Genomic DNA, 14,916 nt, shown 5'->3' with positions numbered 1-14,916 from the left:
GTTTAAGAATACTCTTACTGTGTTTTACTTAAGTATTATTTGTACTAATGGGATGTTTCTTTCCTTCTGCTACAGTTCCTGCTAAGATTCACTTGCCAAAAAATCTTGAAGGCATGGGAGCTGTTCACGCTCTCCGAGGTGAAGTGGTCAGCATCAAGATTCCATTCAGTGGCAAACCAGATCCTGTGATTACATGGCAGAAAGGACAAGATCTCATTGATAACAATGGACATTACCAAGTTATTGTTACAAGATCATTCACCTCCCTAGTTTTTCCAAATGGTGTGGACAGAAAAGATGCAGGTTTCTACATTGTTTGTGCTAAAAACAGATTTGGCATTGATCAAAAAACAGTTGAATTAGATGTGGCTGATGTACCTGATCCACCAAGGGGTCTGAAAGTAAGTGACATTTCAAGGGATTCAGTCAACTTGAGCTGGAATGCTCCAGCAACTGATGGTGGAAGCAGAATCACAAATTACATCATTGAGAAATGTGCTACTACAGCAGAGAGATGGATTCGTGTTGCACAAGCTCGTGATACTCGATACACTGTGGTAAACCTATTTGGCAAGACAAGCTACCAGTTCCATGTAATTGCAGAAAATAAATTTGGACAAAGTCAGCCTTCTGAACCTACAGAACCAATTGTAACGAAGGAAGATAAGACAAGAATGCTGAACTACGATGAAGAAGTTGATGAGACCAGAGAAATCACCACAGTCAAAGCATCTCACTCTTCTACCAAGGAACTCTATGACAAATACATGATTGCTGAAGAGCTTGGGCGTGGGCATTTTGGAATTGTCCACCGTTGTGTTGAGACAGTTTCTAAGAAGACCTTCCTGGCCAAGTTTGTTAAAGTAAAAGGAGCTGACCAAGTTTTAGTAAAGAAAGAAATTTCCATCCTAAACATTGCTAGGCATAGAAATATCTTGTATCTTCATGAATCATTTGAAAGCCTAGAAGAATTAGTCATGATCTTTGAGTTCATATCTGGAGCTGACATCCTTGAAAGAATTAGTACAGCTTCATTTGAACTGAGTGAAAGAGAAATAGTAAACTATGTACGCCAGGTCTGTGGAGCACTTGAATTTTTACACAATCATAACATTGGACATTTTGATATCAGGCCAGAGAATATCATTTATATTACAAGAAGAAGCTCCATAATTAAAATTATTGAGTTTGGTCAAGCTAGACAGTTGAAGCCTGGTGACAGTTTTAGACTTCAGTTTACTTCTCCTGAATATTATGGACCTGAAGTACATCAAAATGATGTGGTCAGCACAGCCACTGACATGTGGTCACTTGGTGCCCTAGTATATATACTTCTAAGTGGTATTAATCCTTTTATTGCTGAAACAAACCAACAAACTATTGAAAATATCATGAGTGCTGAATACAACTTTGATGATGAAGCATTTAAAGATATAAGCATTGAAGCCATGGACTTTGTTGATCGTCTACTAGTAAAAGAGAGGAAGGGTCGTATGACTGCTACAGAAGCACTTAGTCATTCATGGCTGAAACAGAGGACAGAAAAGATCAGCACTAAAGTCATCAAGACATTAAGGCATAGGCGATACTACCAGACCCTGGTGAAAAAAGAATGGAACATGGTTGTGTCAGTAGCTCGCATTTCCTGTGGTGGTGCAGTTAGATCTCAGAAAGGAGTTACTGTTGCCAAAGTAAAAGTTGCATCAATTGACATTGGTCCCATTTCTGGGCAGATAATGCATGCTGTTGCAGAAGAAGGAGGGCATGCTAAATATATATGTAAGATTGAAAATTATGATCAGTCGACACAAGTGACTTGGTACTTTGGTACCAGGCAACTGGAGAACAATGGGAAATATGAAATTAGCTACCATGAAGGAGTGGCAACCATGTATGTCAAAGACATTACTAAAGCAGATGATGGTACCTATAGGTGCAAAGTAGTAAATGACTATGGTGAAGATAGTTCCTATGCTGAGCTATTTGTCACAGGTATGAGAGAAGTTTCTGAGTATTATAGATGCAGAACAGTTAAGAAAGTGAAACGCCGAATAGATACTATGAGACTTCTAGAGAGGCCACCAGAATTTACTTTGCCGCTGTATAACCACACTGCCTATATTGGTGAAAATGTCAGGTTTGGAGTAACTATAACTGTCCACCCAGAGCCTCGAGTAACATGGTTCAAATCAGGTCAGAAAATCAAACCAGGCGATGACGATAGGAAGTATACTTTTGAATCTGACAAAGGTCTCTATCAACTTACCATCCATAATCTTACTGAGGATGATGATGCTGAATATACTGTTTTAGCTCGCAACAAATATGGTGAAGACAGCTGTAAAGCTAAGCTGACTGTAATTCCACACCCACCTCCAGCAGACACTACATTAAGACCAATGTTCAAAAGATTATTAGCAAATGCAGAGTGCCAAGAAGGCCATAGTGTGTGCTTTGAGATAAGGGTATCTGGTATACCAAAACCAAAATTAAAATGGGAGAAAGATGGTCAGCCTCTGTCCTGTGGTCCCAACATTGAAGTTGTTCACGAAGGCTTGGACTATTATGCTTTGCACATCAGAGATACTTTGCCAGAAGATAGTGGTTATTATAGAGTTACTGCTACCAACAGTGCTGGATCTGCAAGTTGTCAGGCTTATCTGAAAGTAGAACGCTTGACATATGTCAAGCATGAATACAAGACAGAAGAAGAGCGAGAAAAGCACGTACGAAAACAAATTGACAAGACACTAAGAATGGCAGAAATCCTTTCTGGGACTGAAACTGTTCCACTAACACAAGCTGCACAGGAAGCACTAAGAGAAGCTGCCATCCTGTATAAGCCAGCAGTGAGTACTAAGACAGTCAAAGGTGAATATGAAATTCAAAAGAAAGAAATAAAGGAAGAAAGGAGACTTCGTATGCCATATCAAATACCAGAGCCTCGCAGGCATGTACGTACCACTCTTGAGGAAGATCAGAGTATTAAACAGTTTGTGCCTATGTCAGATATGAAGTGGTACAAGAAACTGCGAGACCAGTATGAAATGCCAGGAAAACTGGACAGAATTGTTCAAAAACGATCAAAGCGCATTCGCCTTTCTAGATGGGAACAATTCTATGTAATGCCACTCCCACGCATTTCTGATCAGTATAAACCTAAATGGCGCATACCAAAGCTGTCACAAGATGACCTTGAAACTGTGAGACCAGCACGCCGCCGAACACCTTCTCCTGATTATGAGCTTTATTACAGACCAAGAAGGCGATCACTCAGTGACCTGTCAGATGAGGAATTACTCCTACCTACTGCTGACTATTTAGCCATGAAGAGAATTGAAGAGGAAAGACTGCGTCTTGAAGAGGAACTTGAGCTAGGCTTTTCTGCTTCACCACCAAGCAGAAGTCCTCCACGTTTTGAGCTGTCTGCCCTGCGTTATTCTTCAATAGGGGAACAGGCCAGTACAGAGGAAGCCAGAAAAAGAGAGCTGAGGTACTCAACCTATCATATCCCAACAAAAACTGAAACTGGAGCAAGTTATGCAGAACTACGTCAACGCCATGACAGGGCTGCCTATAGGCCACCAAAACAAAAGCAGAGAATAATGGATGAAAGAGAGGATGAAGAATTGCTTCGTCCAGTTATCACAACTCAGCGACTTTCTGAGTACAAGAGTGAGCTTGAGCGTATGGCACAGGAGGAAGAGAGCAGAATGAGGAGGAGACAAAGAGAAATAACTGAGATTACATCAGAAGAAGAAGCAGAAATAAAAATGGTGGAACGTGTTCAAAGGGAATTTTCACCACCCTCGAGGCTATTAAGGAGGAGGAGATCTCTTTCTCCAACTTATATTGAATTAATGCGCCCAGTATCTGAATTAATTCATCCCCGTTCACGGCCTGTAGAAGAAACTGAAAGGAGATCCCCTACACCAGAGAGAACTCGACCACGCTCACCAAGCCCGGTGACTAGTGAAAGGTCACTTTCTCGATTCGAAAGGATGGCCAGATTTGATATCTTCTCCAGGTATGATGCCATGAAATCTGCTTTAAAAACTCAGAAAACAATGGAAAGGAAATACGAAGTTCTGACTCAGCAGCCTTTCACCTTGGACCACACCCCTCGCATCACTCTGAGAATGCGCTCTCATCGTGTGCCATGTAATCATAATACCAGGTTCATTCTGAATGTTCAGTCAAAACCAACAGCTGAAGTGAAATGGTACCATAATGGTATTGAAATTCAAGAGAGCAGTAAGATACATTTCACTAATACAAGTGGTGTATTAACCCTGGAGATTCTCGACTGCCATATTGATGACAGTGGAACATATCGTGTAGTATGCACAAACTACAAAGGAGAATGTTCTGACTATGCTACATTAGATGTTACAGGAGGAGATTATACTACCTACTCTTCCCGGCGCAGAGATGAGGAAGTACCAAGATCCATTTTTCCTGACTTGACAAAGACGGAAGCTTATGCTGTTTCCTCATTTAAGAAAACATCTGCAATAGAGGCTATTTCTTCAGTAAGAGAAGTCAAATCAGAAATGACAGAGACAAGAGAATCACTCTCGTCATATGAACATCATGCTTCTGCTGAAAAGAAAATCACAGCAGCTGAAGAAAAATCATTTGAAGAAAGGGCTTCACACAAGAAGTTTAAGACCACTCTTCCGGCAACAATATTAACAAAACCACGGTCAATCACTGTCTATGAAGGAGAAACCGCAAGATTTTCTTGTGACGTTGATGGTGAACCAACACCAACAGTAACATGGTTACGTGCAGGTCAAGCCATTGTTTCTTCCAGGCGCTTCCAAGTCACACGAACACAATACAAATCTACCTTTGAGATTTCTTCTGTCCAGACATTAGATGAAGGAAGTTACAGTTTGGTGGTGGAAAACTCTGAAGGAAGACAGGAAGCACACTTCACTTTGACTGTACAGAGAGCAAAGATTCCTGAAAAAGCAATTTTATCATCTCCAAGAGTCAAATCTCCTGAGCCTCGTGTGAAGTCTCCAGAGCCAGTTAAATCACCTAAACGTGTAAAATCCCCCGAACCACCTATTGCTCACCCAAAAGCAAAATCAGCAGCAGAAGGCAGGACAGCTCCTACAGAGAAAGTGCAATTACCAGCTGCTACTCCTCCCAAGATAACTCAGCAATTGAAAGTGGAAGCTTGTGGAGATAAAGTAAAGTTTTCCTGTGCAGTGGAAAGCAGTATCTTAAGTGTCAGAGAAGTAGCCTGGTATAAAGATGGAAACAAACTGAAAGAAGACAGCCATTTCATGTTTCATTATTCAGCAGATGGCACCTATGAACTCAAAATCCATAACCTGAAAGAGTCTGATCAAGGCGAATATACCTGTGAAATCATTGGGGAAGGTGGTATATCTAAAACTAACTTCCAGTTTGTTGGCCAAGTTTTTAAAAGTATCCATTCCCAAATGTCAAGCATGACTGAAAAGTCTAAATCAGCTGAGAAAGAGGCTGAGGCACTTAAAGTTTCTACCCAGAAGAAATCAGCAGTTACAGCTCAAGAAAAAGCAGTGATCCAAGAAGAAATTGTAAAAAAGTCAGTAATTTCTGAAGAAGCCAAAAGATCACATGCAGAAATTAAAGCTTCTTCCACTAAAATGGCTGTGTCTGAAGGTCAGAAATTTACTGTGAAAGCCAACATTGATGGTGCATCTGAAGTTAAATGGGTACTGAATGGAATGGAGCTACCTAATTCAGAAGCTTACAGATATGGTGTGTCTGGAAGTGATCACACTTTAACCATCAAAAAAGCTAGTCATAAAGATGAAGGAATACTTACTTGTGAAGGGAAAACTGACGAAGGCATTGTCAGATGCCAGTATGATATCACCTTTACTACTGAGCTCTCAAATGCACCAGCCTTCATCACACAGCCCAAATCTCAAAATGTTAATGAAGGACAAGATGTATTGTTGACTTGTGAAATCTCTGGGGATCCATCTCCTGAAATTGAATGGTTTAAGAATAACCAACCAGTAAGTAATCACTTACATATTAGCTTTAAAAACTGTATTGCAAATTCTTGTTAAAGTTGACCATAATCAAAAACCATTTTTCCCCCCCCCCAGATTGCTATTTCATCCAAAATCAGTGTAAATCGCTCCAATACTATATATTCTCTTAATATTCTAAATGCTGCAGTGAGTGACAGCGGAAAATACACAGTCAAAGCAAAAAATTACCACGGACAATGCTCTGCTACAGCATCCCTGACTGTACTCCGTAAGTTTGTTGTTTAATTATTGTTTTTTGAATTACTAGAATTCTCTTCCTGATAGAATTAGATGCAAAATATGTAAAGTGTTGTTGACTTGTGCGTTTTAACACATTTCTATATTTGTTATACAAAGTACAATGTAATTTATATTTTACAAATAAAATAGCATGAAAGATCCCTCATAACACCTATTTAAGCGTATTCAATTTCCTCCCAGATGAGTGTTACTAGCAAGCAGCGAACATTCTTAACTGCAATAAGCTTTTCATTAACCCTGGGTGCTGGTGATTACTGCTTCAGCAAATGTCAAAGTAGTTCATTTTTTTAAAAAAAGGTGTTACTCTGACATTTAAAAATGTATTGAATTACTAGTACTTTAATTAAACTTTTTTGCTGGCAGTTCAAGAATATCTTGATTCCTGGCATCAAGGGATTAGTGTATTTTTGCTGATGAGGTATGCTTGTGCTTATGTTAAAGAGAAAGCAGCTGTGATATTTATTATTTGTTAGATGACAACAGAACAATTCACGTAACCAGAATATGTAAGTCAAGCAAAGAAATTATAAATCAGGATTTAAAAGTCCCTGAAACTATTTCAGAATTTCTATTTGATATAAGCAAGGCAAATGCATAATCTCTTGCTCTATGATTCTAATAGTAAATCTGATAGGAAATGCCATGTGGTATGTCTTAAAATTGGCAAATCACAGCTGCAGCTAGATACTGAAGGAATAGCAAAGAGTTCCAATAGCTCTTTCTAGGTACATTTTAGTTGGCATTTTCTGGATTATCTGAAAAGGACTCAAAAAAACTAAATTGAAATACTCATTGTCAGAAAAAAACAGTAAACTTCTCTAATTAACTTCTAAACTCCAGAATTAAGTCTCTGGCTGCAGCTTTAATTTTCCTTTCTTCATATATGTCATAGACTAATAAAATGTCTGCTTCCTGCTTCATTATTTCATATATAAATTATTATTGGTGATTTAATGTTGGATCAAGTAATTGGAAACATTTTTATGGTCCATTGAAGTTTACTTTTAAACAGTAAAGCATACTCTTTTCTCCCTTCTTTAAAGTCAACATAGGATCACATTACTTCACCAGTTAATGAGATGACTTAGCTTTTTCCTTTTGTGTTTGCTATGCTCCACAGCTTTAATTGAAGAACCTCCAAAAGAGGTAGTATTGAGGACAAGTGGTGATGCAAGCATGCAGGAAAGTTTCTCTTCTCAGTCACTTCAAATGTCTGCTTCTAAACAAGAGGCTTCATTCAGCAGTAGCAGCATGACTGAAACGAAATTTGCAAGCATGTCTGCCCAAAGCATGTCCTCTTCCATGAAAGAATCCTTTGTAGAGATGAGCTCCAGCAGTATTATGGGGAAATCTAGTCTGACTCAACTGGAGAGTTCAACTAGTAGCATGATTAAATCCAGTTTGAGAGGTGAGCAATAAAATTACTGGTAGAACTAGAATATCAAATACCCTGGAATAGCACTTAGAAAACCTCTGCTGCAGGGAGATAGTTCTTAATGAAAATAACTAACTTGAAACTTACTTTCCCAAATTGCAAAGGAGTATCACCCAAAATTGAAGCTCTTCCATCTGATATCAGCATTGATGAAGGAAAGGTTCTCACAGTATCTTGTGCTTTTTCGGGTGAACCTGCTCCTGAAGTAACATGGTCCTGCAAAGGAAGAAAAATTACTAATCAGGAACAGCAAGGCAGATTCCATATTGAAACTAGTGAAGATCTAACCACCCTTATCATCATGGATGTCCAGAAGAATGATGGCGGACTTTATACGCTGAATTTAGGAAATGAATTTGGCACTGACTCTGCCACTGTGAATATTAATATTCGATCAATTTAGAGGGCTTCATCTGTTTTATTTACACTTGACTTTTTACAAGTGTCTACTAGACTGAAATATCTGATCTGTAAATATGAAAAAAAAACTATTTTTGTACCTACCTGAATGAGACGAAGTTCAAAGATATACATTATGACTTATAGTTATTATTTGACCTCTGAATTTTAAACATTTTCCAGTGACATGTACATACTGTATATAGCCGAAGTTAACGGTTATGGAGTTTTGTACCATTTATTTTGTGACTTTTAAAATGTAATTTTTGGAACTAACAGTTGGTAGGAGAAAGTTTCTAAAGAAACGAATACCCTGCTCAACATTTAACTAATTTTTGTGCCTCAACACAATGTTGATGTCTAAGAATGCCTCAACAGGTAGAGAGGCTCCCTGTTGAAGACTGCATACATCTCAGAAATGATACTGTGCATTGTACCTTACACATGCACAAATACACATGTTGAATCAGAAGTGTAAGGCATTGGTGATGTTTACATCTACCCTCCTGTAATCAGCACTTTAATGTTTTACATTGACTCTGATTGTCACACTAATTTTTATTTCCGGACTGACTTTCAATATTTTGAGCAAAGTGCAAGCGGCCAGCACTTTGTTCACTCATTGTTTGAGTACTGTTTCTGGCATATTGACTACCTAAATAGCTTTTAAAAAATAACATCACCTGGCCATTCCCTCATTCAACAAAGTTATTTGGGTACTCAAATGCAGCAGCAGTACTGAGTCTTGGAGGTTCCCAGGGTGCAGTGATTGTGCATTTGTGTGGTAGTATTAGAACTCTATTATAGTATTGTAACTTTTGGGCAACTAAGCAATGAACCACAGTTTTTTAAAGAAATCCAAGAAACTGTTGCTAACACCATAATAATGCCCTTACCTTCAATTTGATTTAGTACTCTTATAGTAGTCAATTTTATTGTTAGCTGTATTTGTTGAACCTCCTTGAGATAGTATTCATTGAAATAAAGCATGCTACCTGCACTTCACAATGTGTAATTTCTTGTCATTTGGTCTTTATGTTATATTATATTTTTCTGACATTTCCTTTTAAACCCCAGAAGTAGATGGAGAGGAGAGGAAACAATTGAGTCTTTACTCTTTCTGCTCATAGCCCACCTTTCTTTGGTTCCTCATACTCTCTCTTCCCAAAACACGTCAATCTTTTCACAGTGATAGAGTTAGGGAAGATTGGTGGGATCAAGGCTGCACGGTCATAGATTCCAAGACCAGAAGGAACAAACTGTGATTACCTAGCCTGCCCTCCTGTGTAATGCAGGTTGTAGAACTGCCCCAAAATAATTCCTAGAATATCTCTCTATAAAAATATATAGTCTTGCTTTAAAAATTTGTCAGTGATAGAAAATCCACCATGATCTTTCGTAAATTATTCCAATGGTTAATCATGCTCACTGATATATATGTACACCTTATTTCCAGACTGAATTTATCTAACTTCAGCGTCCAGCTACTGGAACATGCTATCCCTTTCTTTCCTCAATTGAAGAGCCCTCTAGTCAATATTTTTTGCTGCTGCTAGTGCTCATTTAAGTCACCCTTTTCTCTGTTAAGATAGATAGTATTTGCTAGTGGTGTTAATGTGTCCTGAGCTGCTGGTGTCCACAACTGAAGACAAATGTTGGTAAAGAGGGTTCAGTGAAGAACCAGGAAATAATTGAAGGATTAGAAAACATGCCTAATAGGCACTTACAGCACTCAGAGGTAAACTAAGCACTCTTGTTTTAGTCCAGAGGCCTGTTTATGTCTCTCCAGTATTGCCTTAGTGCTTTTGGCCACAGTGGGCACTCACGTTCATCAACCCTAAGGGCTGATTCTCCACCATGCCACCCAAATCTGGTGTGACGTAGGATGCCAACTGAGGTGCTTAATCGCCTTCTCAGTCAGTTTGGGCCCCCTTTATTGCTAAGCCAAGTTACACAAGCAGGGCTACAACCAGCTGCTGATACGGACACTGAGCGCAGCTCTGGAAGGACTCAGCTTAAGGGATTTACTACCACACCCACATGTTCACCATCCCTTAGGGTACAAATCCAAGTTTGTGCCTTCCTCAATGTGAAGGAAGGTATGCACAGCCTCTTTTTCTTCCCTCCCTGAGTTAGATACTACATAAACGTGGTAATAAATAAAAAATAATTGTGTTAATGAGGGAAAAAAATTTATTTAAGTGGCCAAACACAACAAAGAAAATAATGTGTTTTCAGTCTAAATTAGATTCACTAAAGAAACTGGTTATAGGTAATAATTTCTCACCCTAGCCATTATTTCAGGTAGATCTAGGACCTGTTAATGACGCTAATGTGAATTACAGATGCACAGATCAATAGTCCTAACTACATCTACAAGACTATGAATGAGATAATCATAATTTTGCCAATGATATTTACATGCGTCTTCTTGCATGAAGCAGATTTCAATTATGGCATCATAAGCATATTTTTATAAAACACATGGAATGCCACATCACAGGAGAGAACTGGGAAAGGTTAGGGTTAGGGAGTTGGTCCCTTAATGTAACTTGTTTCATTTACAATACACATACCAATTCTTGAATAGAGGAAGTCACAAATAGTACACAGGCATGCCCCTCTTTCAGGCCTCTCAGTCACTCCACCATTGCCTGGTTCCCAGGGAACTCCTGTGCCTCAAGAATTGACAGTAATTAGTGACAGGCACCTTCTGGTTGCCTCCCAAAGTGTGTGTCAAAGACAGACTATTGCTCACAAAGGAAGTATAAACGTTCAGGGGGTAGCCATGTTAGTTAGTACTGCAGCCCCCTCCCCCCCTTAGAAATGAACAAAAAATGTAGATAGTGTCATGAGCATTCCTGGGCACTTCTTTAGGTTGCAAAGAGCAGAGGAAAAATCTGGGCAACAGTGTCACCTGGTGGCTCCCAGCATAGCTTTAAAACTAGCACATTCATTTTTTATCCTTTCATGCCTATAGCAACTAATTGTAATACTGGTCCACACTAACCTTATGGCTACACTGCAGAGAAAAGTTGGGAAAAAAATGGCATATCTTTTTAAAGAGGCTTTTCTGAAATTTGGCCCAACTATACGGGGCCAAATTTTGGAAAAATATCCTCTTTCAGAACAGCACTTATTCCGCACACAGAGAGGAATACAGGGATGCCACAAGAACACGTCCGAAACTATTCCAAAAAAGTGGTTGTGTTCCTTGGATGTGGCGGCGCGTTTTAGCTCTGCAGCCTAAGACCCCCATTAGGTCTTGCAAAGTGTGAAAAAAAAAACCCACATAATCTTTGCATTTATGCACACACACACACACACACATAGGAGAGCAATTCATTTACATCTAGGGAGCCATAGGATTCCCTTCTAGTGTGTGCAGGGACGGCCCAAGCCATTTTGGCACCCTGAGCACACGGTGCCGAACCGGGCACACGGTGCATGCGCAGCCTGTCCTGGCCCTGCCACCGCTGCTGGCGTGCATGTGTGCTGGGCTGTGCAGGGCCCCGCGGCCGTGGGGGGAAGGGAGCTGCTGGCCAGCGCCGTGGGGGGGAGGGGATCGGTGCTGAAGGAGCCGGGCGCATGGCACCTGATGGCAGCTATAAGGGATGCCGCGCGCCCTTTACAGCTGCCATCAGGCGACACCCACCCCCCTCCCCACCCCACTCCACCCCCAGCGGTTGGCATCCCGGGCAGCTGCATGGCTCACCCACCTCTCAGTCCAGCCCTGAGTGTGTGTCCTCCAGGAGATGCACTGAATCACTTTGTGAGCTGTGCTAGCAGGCTCCAGGGCCCTTAGTTTAACAAGCACTGAGCGAAGCTAAAGCCATGGCATCAATTGGAAGTTAGGCTGTTTAATGTGCTGTTCACTACCTCAAAGTGTTAAGAGTACAAAAGCAGCCAAAGCTTGGGTCCTTAAGCTTTGTTTTTCTTAATTTAAATCAATCATTGTTCTGGAGTGGGGAATGGGTGGAGGGGGTCAGTATGTAGGAGAGATGATAAGCCCAGCCCGCTCTCACTACAAGAGTTTGGAGCATGGTGAGAAGCACCTGTCCATGGGCACTGCAGCAGCCATAGCCAGGAAACATACAAACAGATGCTGAAATATGTAGCAGATAGCTGTCCCTTTCTCCATCTCTGGCCCGCTTTATAGTTTGCCCAGTCCGTATGCCGCTGCTTCCCACCATCCCCCGGTCATTCTACAATATAATTCCCTCATACCAGACCCCTCTCTTTCTATTTTGAGAGAAACACTTGAATCCCAGCCACAGCCCATTGTTGTGGCACAACCAAACCCATACCTTGTTTGCAAGCTGCATACTAAAGTTGGTGTTCCTAGCTCTTAGGAGTTTGTGAACAGGACAAACATGGATGGACAGACCAACACAAATTTCTGGTTTACCAGCCACCTCAGCGCCCCCCATCCAAAGGCTTATATACACCATTAAGTAGCAAAATTGATTATTCTGGCTCCCTAACCAGACCATAGCTCAGGTCCCTGGGAGTCGAGATTGGTGATCGCTCACTCTCAGACTCTCATTATGCTGCTGTGGTTTTTCTCCTAGTAGAACCCTGACAGATTTCATGAGGCATATTAGCACATGGGAGGATGAGTCAGCTAAGAGTAGCCATGTTTTGTGGTCAAAGACAAAGCTTCAAAATTTAGAACCAGGTCCCCACACAATTCCAATCCCTTAGAATAATTATAGTCAAAGTAGTCTCTGGCTTTGGCTACTTGGGTTCTATAAGCCCCAGTTCCTCCAAGGCTTACATGGAGGTTCTCCATCAGATTGGCATTGCAGCAGCTGCTACAGATTGTTCACAACTAATGAGCATCAGTTCAGCACAGCAACCAAGTTCAGGACCTATAAGAGCTGACTAGGACCTCCCACTACTGTTTGGCTGTGAAACCTGGACACTAAGCCACACCAAAGACCAATGTCATAGATTGGGCATAAAGTGGAATCACTTACATTTGCAATATAGATGTTTGTGGTTGCACTGGTCTACAGCCTACGAGGGCCACTGTCCACAGACAGTGTCTTACGCTTTTCACATACCTGCTGAGAATGCCACAAGACCTTCCACCCAATTCCACCAATCAAGGGAGGGGAGGAGGCCTAAATGCAGTTCTCCTATTACATGGGATCATCAAATCTGTTCCACTGTCACACCAAGCCCTTGCAACCATGAAGGAATAGACCAAATGGCAAGTGATCCCTTCAACTAAGCCTTGAAGTTTACTTCAGCTTTAGTGACATGAGAAGTACCATGAGATGGTCAGTACCAGTGAGATTAAATGTAGGTACACCCCAGTCATTAGGTGCTATCGAGTTCTACAGGTAAAGTGCCCTCTCATCTGTGGTAAAGTCCCAGTGGTATCAATTCATGTACAGTATAGCTCTTGTAGGTCAGTGAATGATTGCTGCACTAGAATACCATGGTGGAATCCAAATACAGTGGAAGCTTTGTTACCTAGTTATAGAGATGTAGCCGTGTTAGTCTGGGGTAGCTGAAGTTTCTTGCCATTTCAACCAGAAAGGACACTCTCTCAATGACTTAACCACCTGCATTCTGCTACAAAGACCTTTTACATCTGCACTTGAAAGGGAATCCTCTGAACTGTCATTCATGTTAAAATTCGACACTTTCCAAAAAGGACTCAACAAACATTTGAACTATCTCACCCATTACCAAGATAGCTTCCCCAATTATCACCTCTAATACCATTAACTCACAAACATCCCACTCTCCCTACCTCTAATATCATCAATTCACAGACACTTACCTTCCTTCCTCCCCCCCCCTACATCCCCCTCCTGTTCTGCAATGTGATTTGTCCTTTTCATATTTGTTCATTTTTTTTAATTGTATCCTTTGGTATAAATGATTGTGACTACTTTCTTCCATTATTTGATCTGAGGAAGTGGGTCTGGCCCACGAAAGCTCATCATCTAATAAACCACTTTGTTACCTGGCACTCTGGGGGATGCTGGTTAATTGAATATGCCGGATACTCAGGCTTATTGTTCTGTCTCCCCCCCCACACCATGGTGACCAATTCCCGCCCCCTTGGGAACGCCTGGCCAGTCACGAAGGCAAAGGGGTAGGTACAAGGAAGCAGACCACTTCTGTCCAACATACATATTTTCTCACTCAGGGCATTTTCTTTGTGACCTTCTCCTAAGCAGGAGGCATACAAGCAGGTCAGCTGCCCAGGAGCCCTCTAGCAGACCTGGCTTCCAGCAGCTTGAGGTAGGCTGAGGGGGAAGGAGACGCCTGCTGATGACATTGGCATTGCTGGCTGTCAAAAGCTGCACAGTGGCCAAAGGCATCAAGCCATCCAGCTGGGAGTCAGATGCATGTGCCTGAAGACAGAGAGGTATTGTGGATGAGGGGCAATACCAGTTAATTGGAAAACTTGGTTAAAGTGCCAGATAAAGTTTTCACTGTAATGGGTTTCATGCACTAAGCTATGGTAAAAAACTAACAGGTTATGTACATCATGTGTGCACATGTACCGGTATAATGAAAACTAGGCTAATAATTACATATTTCAGAATAGTCAAAAAAACCTCAGAAACTTGACTTTGACAGCCACTTCTGGAAACAAAATACATTAAATCAACACCAAAAACACTGGAAAAAGATAACCAAAATACTCACACATCTATGGATAGTTTCGTAAATAAAGAGCTCATACAACAGCCATAAACAAATTGAAAGTGCATAGTCTCAGCTGCAGAACAAAAAAAAAATTACAATTAATTCTAC

The 14,916-nt window shown here is 40.9% G+C and overlaps 2 protein-coding genes across 54 annotated transcripts in view; one reads left to right on the top strand and one right to left on the bottom strand.

The window, feature by feature from the left end:
- The window catches only part of TTN (titin), a 323,995-nt gene extending 314,851 nt beyond the window's left edge, over positions 1-9,144 (top strand). For all 50 annotated transcript variants that reach the window (XM_089779942.1, XM_089779940.1, XM_089779930.1 and 47 more), the window contains 4 exons: positions 76-6,023; positions 6,117-6,270; positions 7,423-7,710; positions 7,842-9,144. In XM_089779942.1, the coding sequence (XP_089636068.1) occupies positions 76-6,023; positions 6,117-6,270; positions 7,423-7,710; positions 7,842-8,140 (6,689 nt within the window). In that variant the 3' untranslated portion in view covers positions 8,141-9,144. The remainder of the gene's footprint in view (positions 1-75; positions 6,024-6,116; positions 6,271-7,422; positions 7,711-7,841) is intronic.
- PLEKHA3 (pleckstrin homology domain containing A3) overlaps positions 3,538-14,916 on the bottom strand; it is a 27,969-nt gene continuing 16,590 nt past the window's right edge. For all 4 annotated transcript variants that reach the window (XR_012905417.2, XR_012905419.2, XR_012905421.2 and 1 more), the window contains exons 9-10: positions 14,809-14,881; positions 3,538-10,808 (exon numbers count right to left, since the gene is read on the bottom strand). Coding sequence is in view for 1 of the 4 variants with exons in the window: in XM_075934409.2 (XP_075790524.1) it covers positions 14,840-14,881 (42 nt within the window). In the remaining 3 variants the exon portion in view is untranslated. The remainder of the gene's footprint in view (positions 10,809-14,808; positions 14,882-14,916) is intronic.

This window comes from Pelodiscus sinensis, chromosome 7 (genome assembly GCF_052426305.1).
Source record: "Pelodiscus sinensis isolate ZL-2025 chromosome 7, ASM5242630v1, whole genome shotgun sequence".
NCBI classification, from domain to species: Eukaryota; Metazoa; Chordata; order Testudines; family Trionychidae; genus Pelodiscus; species Pelodiscus sinensis.
Note: the sequence above shows the minus strand (reverse complement) of the source record. Positions and strands in the feature narration are given on the sequence as shown.